General features: G+C 30.7%; 1 protein-coding gene across 1 annotated transcript in view; it reads left to right on the top strand.

Moving 5' to 3' along the window:
• LOC149075791 (laminin subunit alpha-1-like) overlaps window positions 1-17,512 on the top strand; it is a 152,767-nt gene that overhangs the window by 129,091 nt on the left and 6,164 nt on the right. The window contains exons 37-56 of the mRNA XM_089243301.1: window positions 702-809; window positions 1,197-1,308; window positions 2,331-2,481; window positions 2,883-3,081; window positions 4,120-4,236; window positions 4,591-4,751; window positions 6,623-6,761; window positions 7,149-7,254; window positions 7,931-8,047; window positions 8,176-8,352; window positions 8,851-9,005; window positions 9,313-9,468; window positions 10,334-10,354; window positions 10,813-10,967; window positions 11,127-11,283; window positions 11,729-11,850; window positions 12,487-12,649; window positions 13,693-13,840; window positions 16,262-16,385; window positions 17,282-17,402. Coding sequence (XP_089099427.1) covers window positions 702-809; window positions 1,197-1,308; window positions 2,331-2,481; window positions 2,883-3,081; window positions 4,120-4,236; window positions 4,591-4,751; window positions 6,623-6,761; window positions 7,149-7,254; window positions 7,931-8,047; window positions 8,176-8,352; window positions 8,851-9,005; window positions 9,313-9,468; window positions 10,334-10,354; window positions 10,813-10,967; window positions 11,127-11,283; window positions 11,729-11,850; window positions 12,487-12,649; window positions 13,693-13,840; window positions 16,262-16,385; window positions 17,282-17,402 — 2,709 coding nt within the window. The remainder of the gene's footprint in view (window positions 1-701; window positions 810-1,196; window positions 1,309-2,330; window positions 2,482-2,882; window positions 3,082-4,119; window positions 4,237-4,590; window positions 4,752-6,622; window positions 6,762-7,148; window positions 7,255-7,930; window positions 8,048-8,175; window positions 8,353-8,850; window positions 9,006-9,312; window positions 9,469-10,333; window positions 10,355-10,812; window positions 10,968-11,126; window positions 11,284-11,728; window positions 11,851-12,486; window positions 12,650-13,692; window positions 13,841-16,261; window positions 16,386-17,281; window positions 17,403-17,512) is intronic.

The following is a 17,512-nucleotide window of genomic DNA, read 5'->3' as shown; positions in this document are numbered from 1 at the left end:
CCAAATCTCTCCACGGCACGGATGGCCGGATCTCTCAATGGCACTGATGACCACATCTCTCAATGGCACTGATGGCTGAATCTTTCGATGGCACGGATGGCCGAATCTTTCCCTACTGCACGGATGGCCGAATTCGAAACTCCTGTTGGAGACATCAACAGTCAAAAACTTTTACGAAGAGGAACATCAGAACGACGTGAAACACATCCCACCGCTGCCACCAAATTTTTAGCTGTAGCGTAGTGGTGAACTCATTTTTGCCAATGAGATAACAAATCATTATTCTTGATTAAATGATTTTTAATTTTAAATAACAATATATGTACATTCTACATTTTAGTTAAAATACTTTAGTGTCGACCACGTTGGTCGCACATCCATTCACTATCTCGGTTCGTCTCTCTCTCTCTCAAAAGTTCTTATCTCTCGTTAGACGACGGCGTACTACCTCTACAGGAGCAGGTGTTTACAACCGGCATATGTTTTTACTGCACCCGCCGGGGCAGTCCACATAAGTTCAAGGGGTAGGATTCGATGGACGTCACAGTAGCAATATTTTTGTTTAGTCCTTTGAGAGATCATTATGCAAAATGTATTTTTACTGTATATTTTCAACGAAGTATATTGAATTAAAAATGATGGACACAACAGTTTTAGAATAAACTTAATGGCTATATTTGATATATGTGTATGTATTACAGAATGCAGTTTTGCGATACAAAGATGTATTAACAGCAGCATTCAATATATCAGAATGCTTCAATACCCAGTATGATTTTGAAACCCGTTCTGATTTCATGTACCTCAGGGTAAGTAGTCTTTTCCTAAAGATGTGTATTTTTGTGCCTTGTAGATTATTCATAATTTTTCTACTACACGCACTCAGGTCTTTCTAACAGTGATTTTCTGTAACCTTTGTTTAAGAATTTGTTGCTCTTCTTATAAGTATGCTTAAAAATATGTAAATAGGAAGAATGTTTAGTTTTCAGTCTTGCAGTAATCTCGATAGATAATAAAATATTTTTCATTTAAGTAATACTTGTCAATATTTTTCATTTAAGTAATACTTGTCAATATTTTTCATTTAAGTAATACTTGTCAATATTTTTCATTTAAGTAATACTTGTCAATATTTTTCATTTAAGTAATACTTGTCAATATTTTTCATTTAAGTAATACTTGTCAATATTTTTCAGGCCAGAGATATCAACATCAAAGTTGGTCCTATGGCATTTCAAGCTTTAGAAGCAAAAGAAGATGCTGAAGTGTTTTTGACTACTTTGGATAAAACATGGAAACATATTTGTGGTATGTTAACGTGTCCACTATTGTGATGGATATTCATTTGCGATATATATTTATATTTCTGTACTGTATTTTAAAAACTGATTACATTTGAGTTCTTATGGATATGATATAAAACATATCATAATAATGATTTGTTTTATAATACGAGTTCTTATGTTTTATAATGTGATAAATTATCTGGTGAAATCAGATAATTTACCACAGAAATTAATCTTGTTAAAAAAAGAAAAATACCATTAAGCATTGCTTTTTAATGCATCAGAACATAATTTGCAATAGTATTTCTCCCAAAACACAAAATATCTTCAGTGAAGAAACAATAATTGAGAAAAATATTCAGCCTTTCAATTGACTATTTGAGAATAAAAAAATAAAGAGTTCTAAACAAAGTGCATTCCTCTATATTACCAGCATGCTATAAAATTCAGGGAATGGTAGCTTTTTACATTTTGAAACCTGCTCCTTTCCTGACAGCAAGAAAATAATATTGCAAAGCTTTGTGGAACAGCAGCAAACAAAGGATCACTAAATTGTCTATACCTATCAAATGTATATTTGATTAAAATTAGTATTGATGGTGCCCTGGACCTTTAAATTGGTGCATATTTGACATTCAGAAAGCTTCGCAAAGTTCTCATTCGCATTGGGTAATTTAGTTTATACTATAATTTTTTATGACAAAAAAACTTCCTGAAAACTCCTAAAATCATCCCTTGAAACAGTGTCATCACATTTTTTATATTAATTTATAAAATTATAAATTCTGCAGTGAAATTTACATGGATCTCTCCTGGGTAGATCCAGACATGGGTAGACATAGCCCTTGGGAGATCAGAATCTTGAATTCAATTTGTGTATTGTTATGTGTTGTATGCTGGGTTATACATGTTTTTCATTTCTGTTCAATAAATGTCCACATTATTACATTTTCCATGTGCTACTATAGTTATCAAAAATTATTAATATATAAATAATTATATATGCAATCAAAATATCAGAAAATTATTTTGGTTCTTTTTCAGATTCTGTGAACACGTTACAAAATCAAGGAAATAACTTGACTTTTTCATCGAAAGCAGTTGAGGTAAAAATTAGCACAGCAGAAAAAATTTTAGAAGAGATAAAGAGGAGAGACCTCAACAATCTCAGACAGGAAGCAGAAAGAGAAATGAGGTACCTTTTTCTTCTGCTATGCAATGTTAAATATCTTAATGATAAAATACAATCTTTTAAAACAGCAAATTGAAAATCTTATGCTTTACATTTTCATAATAACAAAAATATGTCTTCTCAGACGCTGTAAACATTTTATTATCTGGTCAATGAAATAAAAGAAATTTTATTCAATGCTGCTAACTTTATTTCGGTTTGTTTGGAAAATGTGGTAGTTATGAAATAATTGGTAAAAACATTTTGAGAGAACTCTATGATTTTGTCCATGAAATATCCCAAATGGTAAATATGTATCATTTCATTCAATAACAAAGTTAATGGTTATTTGCTTTTTTTTTATCACAAGTAACTCAATTATTTCAACTTATGAAAGATTTATTGATATTTCTATTTCTATTTAGGAAAGCTACTAACATACTTAATGCAATCAGAACAGCTTTGATGGATCACAGCTTATTTGTTGGACAACGAAACAGAGTAGATCATCTCAATCATGTATTGAGTGAAGTTGTTAAACTAATTGAGAGGAATATCAGACGTATAGCAGTCCTTTCAGAAAATATCACGGCAGAAGGAAGACTTACTGAACAGCAAATATATGTATGTATGCAAAATTTTACATTTAAGTAATCAAAATTTTCTGTGTGCAAAATTTTGTAAATTCTGAGCCTATTGAGTTAAACGTGTTGTACAATGTTATACAGTCAAACCTCGTTAGTGCTTCACCTGGTTAACACGTCACTCTGCTTACCGGATCACTTTTTGGAAGTCCCAATTATCTTCATGCAGGAATTGGCACAGCTATGGCTTACTCCGTTTAACGAGTCACTCCGCTTATCAAGTCATATTTTTGCTCTCCCAAGAGTGACTCATTAACGAGGTTTGACTGTATGTTGTACAATACATGATTTTTTTTTTCTTTTATCAAGATGGGGAAACTGTTTCTCAGGTTTCATAAGTTGTAGTTGCTCCTTAATTACAGAATCATCAACAAATATATTGGGAGGATTTGAACAAACAGAATTTCGTTTTTTTTAAAACAATCTGTTATGTCACACACTGCAACAGCATTTATAAATATAAAAATGAACTGCAACATTAACTGAATGAACGCCAGTGTCTCTGCCACCAGACTTATCCCGTTGCCGAGATCTCTTCCAGCTCAGCTCCGTGGCAGAGTCTGGAACAAAGTGAGTGCACCTAACAGTCTGAGTGTGTAGCTAGTGTTGTGTATGATATTTCAGTGCTGTCATCTATACTTCAAATTGTGAGTGAAGTGTAATGATTGAATATTTGTAACGTTGTAGGCCTGTTGCTCTCTGTGGCGAGACTTTTTAACGGGGAGATCGGCTCGCATTTGCGTCTTGAAGTTGGGAACCACAGAAAACCAACTTCAACTGCAACATTAACTGTGATAAGGTAGAATATTCAATGAAATAGAAATGAGAAACCAAAATAACTTTCATCTTTTTAAAGAGGAAGTCACCCAGGTGCGTGAAAGGAACTACCTGCAATTTTTATTTTTTTCCCATTTATTCTCCCAATCCAAAGTAATCGTAATAATCTATTCAGTTAATGAGCTAATCGGTTTCTGAAACAGTAGTTGTGAAACTCAAAATTGTCTTTTCCTTCTTTTAGGATTATATGTCAAACACATCTGAAGCAAATGTTGCTGCTAATGAAACATTAATCAGTGCTGAAGATCTATTGAAGAAGGCTGAACTTATCATTGCAAATGCTTCAAGTTCTCTCATAGTTTGTATTTCTTTTAATTATAATTAATTTTTTTTCTGTGCACCTTATTTTCCATCAAAAAAATTTGCTACAGTTTTTAGTATTTCCTACCATTACAACACAATATTGCATTTATGTATCCTTCGTCTCTCTTATTTAAAAAAAACCAATTTTGATATTATCAATATTATTTAAAACTTTTGGTGTTGTTTAAATGTTTAAAAAAAATAACAATAGAGTGTTAAAGTTACAACTTGACCTTTTATTTTAATTTTTTTAATGTTTTCTTTTTGAATTTCTGTTAATGGTTAATTATCTAAGTGAGCTATTATGTAATATAATAAATAATGAGTGTCTTCTTACCGTCAAAAATAGGAGCTGCCCCCACTTCAGGCTATGCTGTTGAATCTCACAGAGCAAGTTGAATATCACAGAGGGATTTTATCTAGACTGAATCCGCGATACATACAGAAATTTGTCATACCAGCTAAAGAACATGCTAATTATCTCTCCAAGCAATCTATGTATTTAATCAGGTATGTTTTCAGAATACAATTATTAGGTTATTTATCAGTTTCATATGTCAATATAATTACAATAGAACCTCTCTAATCCAAACACTCATAATCTGGACTGATCCATAACTCAGATATTTCAGCCAATTTTTAAATCTCAACCAGGGACTTAAGTGGTTTTATTTAACCAAATTCTGCTTTGGCTTTTTCTACCATCAGTACTTTAATTTTTTGTACCATCCTTACACCCCACCCCCAATGTATTGTTGGTGTCAACTCTGTTTTTCAGGCTTCTGGGAAAATATAAAGAATGAAGGCACCTACATGTCTCAATGAATGTCCTCAGTCAAAAAGTCATCTTTGACCAGAAGAACTTATTTTTCTTCATTTCATTTCTCTGCCCTGTACAGTTAACCTCAGTGTTAGAACTTGTCCAACACTTTATTATTTTTTGTGATTATCCAAGTGTATTTACAAACATGACAAAAACGGCAAGTGATGTGTGAGGTACAAGCTGTAAAAAGAAGCATAATGCTTCAAGTGTATATGTGAGAAAGTTAGACTTTAAAAGCTAGAACGCAGAACCAATGTTGTGTGAAGAATATTGGAATAAAAAAATCTACCATTTAAAATTTTAAGAAACAAATTTTTTGTCAGTTTTTTTTTCAGATCCAAGCAATGCCAACAAATTTTTTTAAAGAATAAGCAAAGAAAGAGAGATTTTTTTCCTATGGATAACTTGTAACAATATTTAAGTTATAAATTATGGTTTCAAATCAAATTAGCTGTTGTCATATGCATACATATTGCTTTGTGGATTCTCTAAAATGAAAACATTAATCAAAGTGTTTAAAGAGGCACATTACTGCTTTAAGTATGAAAACTTGGGAAATAAACAAAACTTGATCCATAATCCAAAAAATTCCCTAATCTGGAATCACCTAGGTCCTGGAGTCAAGATGAGAGAGATTATATCGTACTTATAACAAGAATTTCAGCTTGAGCTGCAGAAAAAGCTCATAGTCACTTAAATGAAATTTTGTGGGGAGTTGTATAATTTTTTTATACTACCATATATTTAATCTAATATTTTAATCAAATATATGTATATCATTTTTTTTATACACATTTTCTTTCAAAATTTTCTCTCTCTGAAGCAGTTGAGCTGTTACTTTATTTGTATATTTTGATTTAATTGTAGAAGTTGGTGCAGAGAATCGGAGAAGCAAAAGATATTTTTTCTAGTATTGTAAACACCTTCTCTTTCAGGTTTTATTAATTTTTCAACTTGATACTGATTTTTGTGTGTGTTAATTTTAGAATTTTATATTTGTTTTTTTATTTATATTTATTAGGGATAAAATCTTTTCAATAAGACTGTGAAAAATTCTTATTGTTAACAACTTCAGAAAATGATGTAAAATTATTTGTCACATATTCCTCATATGTGACAATGCAAGAAATATTAAACCCATATTATCATTAATACCCTATCACTCCTCTAATCATATCATATAAAATTAATTTTTATATAAGTATAACAGTACTTTTTATTTTTAATATTATTTTCATTGAAATATTAGTGGCCGTATTCACCAACACAGTTTAAACTGCAATTGCAGGTGAAAGGATTGAAGATCGAAATGGATTGGTTAAATTGAGGATTTTAACCAATCTGTGTTGACCGCTAATACTTTAACCTGCTATTGTAGTTTAAACTCTGTCTGTGAATACAGCCATAAGGTTTTGTTTCATTTGTTTGGGTTGATTCTTTTTCTTTCAATAACCAAGTTGATTTTGTTCTGAGATTTTTTTTGTTTGAAATAATCATAACAAAAAAAACTATGCATCTGCAATCAGTTTGAATAATTTGTTATTTTTATCCCTTGAAGCTTATTAGATGGTGCACGCAATGCATCTCAGTTTCCTCTACAAGCTGCTAAAGTTTATGATAATATTGTTGAAACGATAGAAATCGCTAAGCAAGTCTCTAATCAGGCTTATGATGCTGCTGATCGAGCTTTTTATGAGGTGAATGTGAAATAATTTTTTTTCATATTAAATATGTTTGCTTTCGATGTACCATGAATTTGTGTCCTTTATACATTTGTATTTTATGTGCATACATAATTTTGAGTTGAGATTTATCAACTTTTCAAAAAATAGCCATCTTGCATATCTTGCTGTGTAGTGGAAATGTTGTGCAACCCCCCCCCCCCCCCGATTTATAAGGAAAAGTTGTCAGAAATTTTCAACTCGCTTGTAATTTATTGCTTATTCATGTTTTCCTTCTCCAATAATTATATTTGTTGATGGAGGAACTTAAGCTTGGGTAAACTCTTAATGGCTTCAAAATTAACTAAAATTATTGAAGTGATGTGAACATATGGCTATATCGTATAGTTTTTTCTTTTTAAGGTACAACCTGACAGAGATGATTCTTTGACAAAGCAAGCCACATGGATGAAGAGCAGGAGTGAAGGTTTAAGAGATGATGCTGTGGAGAGAATGCTTGATGTTCAAGGTGCAGTAAGTTTATAGGTGAATTTTTATGAGAGTTTTCCGTAGATTTTAAACTGAATGAGGGTCATTATATGTATTAGAAGGGAAAAGGTTTCAAAATTTGGACTTAACGTGATTAATTGAATAGTTGAGTAGGGAAAGATTTCAGTCCTTCTTTGCTTGGATTATTTTATTGTTTAAAACAATTTCACTACACATTGCTGTATATCTGGGTCTGATTAGTTGTCATGTGCAAAAAATGACAGTGATGTGACATGAAACAATCAAATTATTACCATTGAAAAAAAAGATTTTTTAGAGTATGTGAAAGATTGCGAAAAGAAAAGGAAATGTTACAAATAACTAAAATAAACTTTGTTAGTATGAAATCTTTTTTATATTTAGAAATAAGTCTTTGGAATGTTTTTCCCCCACACTGGTATGATGAACTAGGAAACTTTCCTTTACTTGAAAAAAATGGTGTTACGGTGTGCTTGATATGTTGCACTGGTATGATCTGAAGTATGTGACATCAGACTCACTTAAGAAAAAAGGTTTTTTGTCATTTAGAAGTGTCAGTATTCACATATCATTTATGATGCTTCGAAGATCATAAAAGAATCCAAATAATTCTCAAATTATATTATGTCACATAATTATATTGAACAATATATATTTTACTACTCTTGTTTTTACAGCAATGCAAGATTTCTTGAAGAAAAAAAGAACTCTATTGAATAACATTGTGTCAAATATTAGTAATGGACTAGAGACTCTTAAAACCATAAACAATGAAATAAATGTTCTTCCCCGAAGTGAGCTATTCATATATTCATTTATAGTAATTATGGTGACTTGCATGTGTTTTTGTATACAGTAAGTTTGCATGGGATGTTTAAATTTCTTGAAAATATAACCTGATTATTTTTCTGTATGTCTATAGATATTGGGGATAAATTGCATGATATTGAAGACGAGCATAAAAAGACTAAAGAAAATATGCAGTTTGTTAGCGAGAACATTGATGAGATGACTTATATGATTAACAGCAACCTTTATCCTAAGCTTGATCGTTTAAAAGTTGGATCAACAGCTGGATTGTCATCCATTGCCAAAACAAGTAATTTGTGTATTCCTTTTATTTATTTATTCAAATTTTTTAGATGTACAAAAACAAAGAATATGGCAAATTACCTTTTTTTTTTAAGAATGCATTATTTTACTGATTTTTTTTATTTATTGTTTACTTAACACTTTCTTTTAGTTTTTATTCAGTTATCTCATAAGAGTGAATGTGTGGCTTGATTACCAGTTAGGCTATACAGCTTGTGGCTTCGCAAAGTTAGTGTTGGCTAAAGTTGATTTTCTGTGATTTTTAATTCTCAGCTATGAATACGAGTTACCCTTCTCTTAAGAAAAGCCTCAGCATACAGATCAGCAGACAAATTGACAAATGGGTGGATGTGTAATAATGTAATTTTTTGGGTTGTGGGTAAACACAAAAAAGTTATTCATATATTCTAAAATGCATTTGTATTGATGTGCATAATTATTTTATTGGTGTGCTCTGTTATTCATGTGAGTGAAGAAGATTATTATATATTTTTCAAATTTTTAGTTGATACTGCCAAATTGACCACAAAAGCAGCAGTTCGTAAAGCAGAAGCCACTGAGTCCAGAGTAGAAAGAGTTAAAGAACTGAATGATGATATGCAAGCAAGCCTCAGGAATTTGAAGAACAAGATTTTATTAGCTCGACAAAAAGCGTCTAATGTGAGTTCGTTAAATTAATATAAAAATGCGTGCAAATGTATTTCAACAGATGAGGGGAAATTTTTGAGGTACTTCTCTCATTTTTATTGCTTAAACTAGTCTAAAATTGTTTAAAAACTGGTTGTAAAACTTGTTTAAAATTTTTTTTTAATTTAATTTTTTCCATTTCTAGCATATATATAACTTACATTTGTCTATTTATTTGTAATTATGCATTTTAATTATACACTTAAACTTAGAAATTTCTTAAAATGTATAAGGCCTCTGTTGAAATTGTATGTAGTTAATATATTTTTATGGATTTCAGGTTAGAGTGTCTCTTAGTGCAGATAGAGCTGGCATCTGTGTGCGTTCTTTTGTCCCAGATATTGAACCATCCACTACTAATCACATAGTTCTTAATTATGCAATAAATACCAATGAAAGAGACAGCCTTCTTTTTTTCTTGGCCAATTCTGTGACTGTAAGTGATTACCATTCCATGTTCTTTTATTGTACGACAAATAATGCTTTCATTAAATTAATTCAGTTAAATTTAAAAATCTGTTTTTCAATTTACTGTAATTATGTAACACTTTATTAATTTCTGTATCAATAAAATGTGGAAGCATTTTCCAGAATAATTTATTGCTTTTTGAATCATAATAATGTTCACTTATGCCTATCAAAATCATTTCTTTAGTAATTTTTTGTTTGGCTCCCAACTTTGAGGCATGAATGTGAGCCGATCTCCCTGTTAAAAAGTCTCGCCAAAGAGAGGAACAGACCTACAACAGTGCAATTAATCACTTCATATTCATTATACTTCACTCATGGTTAGAAAAATCGATGGCAGCACTTCACTAACAGGCATAACACAGAAACAAACTTCACATAATGTTCACAACATGCACATACACATTCCAGCATACCAATTCGTTAGAAATTCCATAGAGGAATGTGTTAAAGGTGCATGTACGGTTAAGTAGTAGTAGTTTTTTATAGATTGCTAATATAGTAATCAACTTTTCTATGTTATGAGATACAAGTACCAAGATGTATTTAAACCCCCAAACTGTTTCCATGACAAATAATGAGCTTAGTGGGCTTCTGAATAGTTTATTGATAATTTGAGAATCGGGAAAAAATTAACAAATTTTTCTCTTGTGCACATTTATTATCACAGTTCAAGAGTAAAGTATTTCAATCAGGCAAAAAAAAAAAATATTTATTAGTGTTTTAGAACTAAAAAATTAGTTTTTTATCAATGCGGTCAAACTTTTTTTACCTATTTCATTATAAATTAGTGTATATCTTATATATATATTTTTTTTATACATGCTACTTAGATTTCTAGGAAGGATGAACCAGTAAGTATTAAGTATGCCTTTATTTATTTTTTTTATTTTTTAATATTTATGTAATTTCATTTCTATAAAATTACTCAAAAAATACAAATACAGTCGAATCCCGTTATAACAAACTCCAATAGACCAGAGAAATGATTTCGCTGTAACGAAATTTCGTTATAAAGGAATTCCAGGTATTTGCATTGTTTCTATTCAAACTTATCTGGGGGATTAGAAAAATGTTCGTTATAAAATGAGATTTTCGCTATAACGGTATTTGTTAAAACGGGAGTCGACTGTATAATATATTATTACATCTTTTCACTAGTGTTGTCATAAACAGTTATCATGATTATGAACATTGTTTTAATTCAAAAATGTTTTATAAAATATTCTCTATTTTTTTTTAATCTGTCGATGGTATGTTCAATGATCATTTCTTCAAAACTGATTCTAATAGTTTTCTACTCTCCTCACAGGAAGACTTCATGATAATTGAGATGGTGAATCGCAAGATCCGTTTCCTGTGGAATGTTGGTGGAGGTACTCAGGTCATTGAGCATAGCTTGGTTATTGAGAATAATGATGAGCAATTGCTAAGAAATGAAAAATGGTACAAAATTGAAGTCAGAAGGTAAACTTCGAAATTTTTTCTATTTTGTATTTCTCTCTCTCTGTATGGGACTTTCTAATTTCAGTTTTATCTGTCTCTCATTGTTTATATACAATTAAATTTCAGCTGAAAATTCACAGTCATGTGCGAGTCAATATTTAATTTTTTTTTATTAATCAGATTTGGGAATGTTGCTACTCTGAGTGTTCGCCCAACACGATTTGGTCAAAAAGCTGATCCAGATGAAGTCACCAATGCTTCTCCAGCTGGATATTCAAGAATGGATTTGGATTCAACTTCATTTTTCTATGTAGGAGGTACACCTAAAGGCTACAGGGTGAGTTTTGCAAATTTTTTATGGGAACTCTAGCAGTTTTAACTTCATTAATTAAAATGGCTTAGACAAAGAAAAAGTAAATCTCATTTCATGTCCTCTTTCAAACTCATAATTGGGTTTAAACACTGATTTGAGAAAAAAAACTTCTATACTAGCATAAAGCAATAAAGTAATAAAAATAATAATAAAGTGAAGAATTCAAATTTTTTAGTCAAAGCATTTTCACATCAGAAATTTAATATTCTATTAAAAGTGCCCAAGTAAAACTATGTAATAAAGACATCAAATATTTATTTTTAAACTCTAAAGATTGTGTTGCACCTTATTATCCTAGAAATGCCCAGGGTTCAATACTATTAGGTGGTACTGTTATTTGCAGTTTCATCACAGTTTCAAATATCGCAAAAATTATACTCTTGATTATTGATGTGCCATGTATCTGCAGGTTCCTCGAGAAATGAAAGCTAGAAATTTTGCTGGTTGCTTATATGAAATAGTACTCGATGGCAAGAAAGTTGGCTTATGGAACTTTGTAACCAATCAAGGTTGCAGTGGCTGCAAGGAGGGGTAAGTTCATTTAAATGTTTTTCAGAAACACTAAATTTTTGTGATATTTTCAGCATATAATTTTTCAAGGTTATAACTGAAAATCTGATAAAGAGTTTAGTAGATGCTGCAATTAAATTTGATTAATCTAAAGACTTATAACAAAGTATTTTGTGTGTGTGTGTGCGCACTCGTGCGCTTGCTGTGAAATACAGCCTGACCCCGATATAACAAACTTTAATTTCACAAATATTTTGGAAGTTCCTGTATATATTTGTGTTAATCTCAACCCTGATGTAACAATTTTTCTCAATTTAATGAATAAAAATGTCAGTCTTTTATTGGATTCATTAAATTGAGGTTTAACTTTGCATGTGAAAAAATGATTTACATACTTTTCTTCCATTTATACGCATGTATTACAATGTATAGAAATGTATGTATTTACTGTATATACAATAATTTCGAACTGGAACTGCTAGTATTTTTATAGTTTGAAATAGTTTGTCAACTCAAAAGATCATTTAAATAAAATTGGACACAATATATATATATTTTATTTCATACATGAAATCAGAAATGAAGGTTGAATGTTTTTCCGGCCCTTTTGCTTTGGGAATTCGTTGGAAGTTCATGTTTGTCTTTTGTTTTTTGTAGAGCAACAGAGGAAGCTGATTTCTCATCATATAAGTTTAGAAGTGATGGCTATGCAATTCTCCCTCAAATCAAACGTTACAAAAAGACTTCTTATCTTGTCACTCTTCGTTTCAAGACATATGATGAAAATTCATTGATATTCTTTGCCCCTAGTTTTGAAAATGTAAGTTCATTAGTTTTCACTTGAGCTGTTTTATTTTTTATGAAAACTTATTGCTTCTGCATTTTTTTTTTCATTCAAAAATATTTAGAGGAAAAATGAACTGAAAATTTTTTTTTACCCCTTCATACCTATCCATAAAAAATCCAAATAACTGAACAGCTTGCTTAGATGTAGTACAGTTCAGCTCAGTCATACATACATTTTAAAAGAGGAGTAGCGTTAGAATTGAAAAATAAAATTTAATAACCAATAAAAGAACTTATTGGTCCACTGTTCATCAGTGATTCTCCCATGATCAACATATCACAGCGCAGAGGGGGGGGGGGGGAAAGAGTTTTTTGCTACTAGTCCCATGGATCACTACAATTTTTTTTCTCAGTGTTCTCGGACCAGTGGACCACCAATGATTTCAAACTCTAAGGAGTGAAAAAAAAAAATCATGTTTAATATTATGTGAAAGAATATGAAAATGTAAAAATTAAAATAAGTAACCATACTGCACTATATTGGAAACACATAGTCAAATATCACAGTGTCTATCAATTAAGTATGCAGCCTCATTTATTTAATATTCATGGTAGATCATCAAAAAAAAGTTTTTTTTACATCTCGATTTTTTGCAATTGGAAGTAAGTTTTTGTCTCAGCTATTTTTTGATGCAGTAGTACTCAACTAACAAATAAACAAAATTCACTCTTGACTGCAAGTTACATGTGGCTATAAATTATTATTTTTGGACAGATATCTGACTTATCATGAATTGACTGTACACCCTGCTTTATTATGATTTTTGTATTTTTGGCCTTATTGTGTGTATATGTTTGTTTATCTCAAACTTGATTAAATGATTTCCTTCTTAAAATTCTTTTACCTTCTGAATAGTTTTATTTCAAAATATCTTGCATTGCATAACAATTTTTTTCATCATTTGGAGCTAAAATTCATGAATTAACGTTTATTTCTATTCTGATGTTCTGTACCACAATAGCATGATTTTTCATCTTGATAACTAATTATGAAATTTTTTTCCTGCTTAAATCCAGAGAGACTTTGTATCAATAGAGCTGAGAGAGGGTTATGTTGTTTACCAGTTTCATCTGGGAAGTCATTCGAGATCCATGCTGAAAACCACAAAAAAGTACAACACTGGTAATTGGATTAGACTTGCTGCTGCAAGGGAAAAACTGCAAGGTTGTGTGAATTTTTTTTCCTTCTCTTACAGAAAAATATTGTTTGAGATGTCCATAACAAAAAAGAGATAAAAGAAGTATGGTTAATGTTTTGAAAGCACAGAGTTGGTTGATAAAAAACGAAATATCAATTCATTCATCTCTTCTTCCCTGTGTGTAAACAAAAATTATATTCCAATTTTCAAGACTTTTTCATTAACATTAACTCTATGCTAAACTTAATCTAACATTCCCTTTTGAAATTCATGATTTCATCTAAGACGATTATAAAAATTCAAATCAGCATAATTAAAAAGGAAGCAATATATCTAATTGTTTGCTATATCAATATGAACCACAATATTTACGTCTTGGCAAGTCCTAGTTTGTCACTTTGTTGCAACATCTCTTTATCAGACCTGTTTGGCTCTAGTTGCAGCCCATTTCAGAAGTTTAGATATTTAAAGAATAGATATAAAATTTATTTACACATTTACAATATTTTATGTGAGTTTAAAAATTTCCAAGCATACCGTCTTTGAAACACCTTTGGTATGGCTATAGCAGCAACAGAAAATTATACACAAACATTTTAAATTGAGTATAATGTATTGTATTCAATTCATACCATAGCATTTGAATGATTTAAAGTGACTGAGTATTGCGAGAATATTATGTGGAAATAGTTCTCAAACAATCTGTAAATGGTTTTGAAGAGCTTCAGGGAAAACGTGATTTTGAGAAATCACTGAGGAACTTGTGAATATGGCAAAAGAGTTTAACTTGAAAGCAGAGAATGAGAACGTAAACCATAATCATTCATAAAGATACATTTTTTGTCTACATTTAATCCATCATACATTTAATTAGCAACCTTGGCACACTTTCAACTTATGAAAGTTTGAATCTACCAATTACGCTAGGTATGAACTCTGCTTGTTCCTAAATTGGGAAGTAGCTGTATGTGCAAGTCTTTCCTAATGATTATTTTCTGTAATTTATTGGGCAAAATCTTTATATAATCATATGATTATCATATCTTAAACCTACAGTTGATACTCATTTCTACAAACCTGTACAGATGGGAAAAACTAGTTCACAAGATCGAAAGTTTGTAATGGGAAAGACATTTAAAGGAATATACTGTAGACTCTCAGTAACTCAACACCCTAAAAGTATCGACAAACATGTTGACTTAAGCTGATGTCAAGTTAGCTGGTTTTCACTCTAAATTTTTGTTTGATCGTTTTTGTGTACGTAATTATATACATTCGAACTATTCCATTAAATAAAGTGCTAATTCTTATTAATTTTAATTCAGGGTTGTTTCATAATAAAATCAAAACATATAAAAAAAAATTAACCATGAAAAATAATCAAGTACATTTGTTAGCTTTTCTTTCCGAAGAGAAAACAAAAATTCTTCTATACTATTCAGTTTATCCAGCGATTGTTTGGCTTTTCCTGAGTGTGTAGGAATTGACATATCACATCTATAGCTTTTAATGCATCATGGCGAGATGGTGCAGATACAGTCAAATCCTGTTTTAATGAATACCATTATAGCAAATATCTTGTTTTAACAAACACTTTTCTAATCCCCCAGATAATTTTACATAGGAATAATTCAAAAACCTAGGATTCCTTTATAACAAAATTTCATTATAACAAAGTGATTTCTCTGGTCTCTTGGAGTTCGTTATAATTGGATTCGACTGTACTTCATCTGAACTTTCTGTGTGATTCTAATTCTTCGGAACATGAAGCACTTGTTTTTTGGTTGATTGATTATAGAATATCGTCGTCTTCTAAAAGTCCTGAAGTTACAAGATCAGAGTCAATGTTCACAAATTCATCCTTGATACAATCACCTGTAACGTTATAGCATTATTTATGCTTTCTCCACATGCAATCTGAGAGGAATCTTCAGAGAAATTTCATTTTCCAGACTCAGAACAAAAACCAACATGACGGAAGCAGTTCCAAATTGTGGCTGACTTCCATGTAAAATCAATCATTTCAACAGCATCCAAAACAGAATTTTTGTGCATCCATTCCAACATCCACAAATTTTTTTTGTCTAATTTTCTGTAAAAAGTTTTCATACTTAGGGTAATTCCTTGATTCAGTTCGACTTAAGCCGAGTTAAACCAAACATGTGTTGAGTTAAAGATTTTTCCCTACATTGAAATTAGTATTGTGCCAAACACAAGGGAATAATAGATGTTGAGTTATCTACGTGTCGAGTTACTGAGATTCCACTGTATATAGTGCATTGTTTGAGACTAGCAGATTAATTTGTAAAATCGTGCAGTTTGTAAAATCAAGCGTCCACCATATATGATCTTTTCATATCTTTTTATGATATTATACAGATTTACTATGTATCACACTAATGTTTTTCACAGCATATTCCCATAACTATTATTCTTTTTATACAAAGGTCAGTTGTCTGTTGAAGAAGAATTTTTAGAAGGTCAATTGCCAGTTGGAAGTCCAACAAAAATGGAGATTCAGAAAAGCTCTGTCTATTTTGGAGGTGTTCCTCCTAATTTCACCCATTCTTTGTGCGTATAAATTTTTCCCCGATTTTTTTATTTATTCAGATAAATGATATCTAAATTATTTTATAGAATAGCATAAAGCTGTCTCTAATTTTATTTTGAGCTCATACTTAAAGTTTCCGAATAGGTTTTCGTAGAAAATTCTTGAAAAGAAGATTTGTTTTTTTTTAGTACGGAACATTTACAAAATTTTAAGACACATACTTTTCTTCTTATTGTTTGAACATATGGGAATTTTATTTATAATTTTTTTACAACTTTATCAACAACATCATTCTACAAGAACTTGAAGCATGGAATGCTATATTTTTTATAATGACAATTGATGCTGTAAGCCTAAAAGGCCTAGAACGTTACAAATATTCAATCATTACACTTCACTCACAATTTGAAGTATAGATGGCAGCACTGAAATATCATACACAACACTAGCTAACGCACTCAGACTGTTAGGTGTACACACTCACTTTGTTCCAGACTCTGCCACGAAGCTGGGCTGGAAGAGATCTCGGCAACGGGATAAGTCCGGTGGCAGAGACCCTGGCGTTCATTCATTCATTGTAAGCCTAAAAGGAATTAAAAAGGTTGTTTTTCAGTTATAAGTAGCAATTATGGTATTGTAAATTATTTGATTATTCAAATTTATGGCTTAAAATTGCTTGGCTTAAACTAAATAAAATATACATACAAATGAAAAACTTATAAAAAAAATATATTAAAAAATTCAGTGAAAAAGAAGTCATGTTTTGCAAAGTTTGCTCAGTATATTTTGTGATTCTGAAGATTGCAAATCCAATTCTTTTGCAACATGATTAATTTGTACTATGAATGTAGTATTTGTTTTCCAAATCAAATCACAATCTGATTTGGTTTCTTTCATACATTTCTGCATTCCTTAGATGGAGTGGGATAGTATTTCAGAAGTTTCTTGGATGTATGAAAGACATACAAATAGATTCCACGCCCATTGATCTCTTGAAAAATAGCTTTTATGGAGTTGAGCCAGGTTGCAAAGATGACGTACGTGTAATTTTTTTTCACTTTTTTTTGTAAAAGTGAAGTTCTTTTTCTATTGTGAAATCGAATCCTTTTTAATTTTTGTATTTAATGCTTATTTTTCCATGAATTTT

Source organism: Pholcus phalangioides, unplaced genomic scaffold, assembly GCF_987345545.1.
Source record: "Pholcus phalangioides strain wild (caught in Gottingen) unplaced genomic scaffold, Ppha-v1.0 ptg000015l_1, whole genome shotgun sequence".
Lineage (NCBI taxonomy): Eukaryota > Metazoa > Arthropoda > Arachnida > Araneae > Pholcidae > Pholcus > Pholcus phalangioides.
This window is presented reverse-complemented; position numbering and strand designations above follow the sequence as displayed.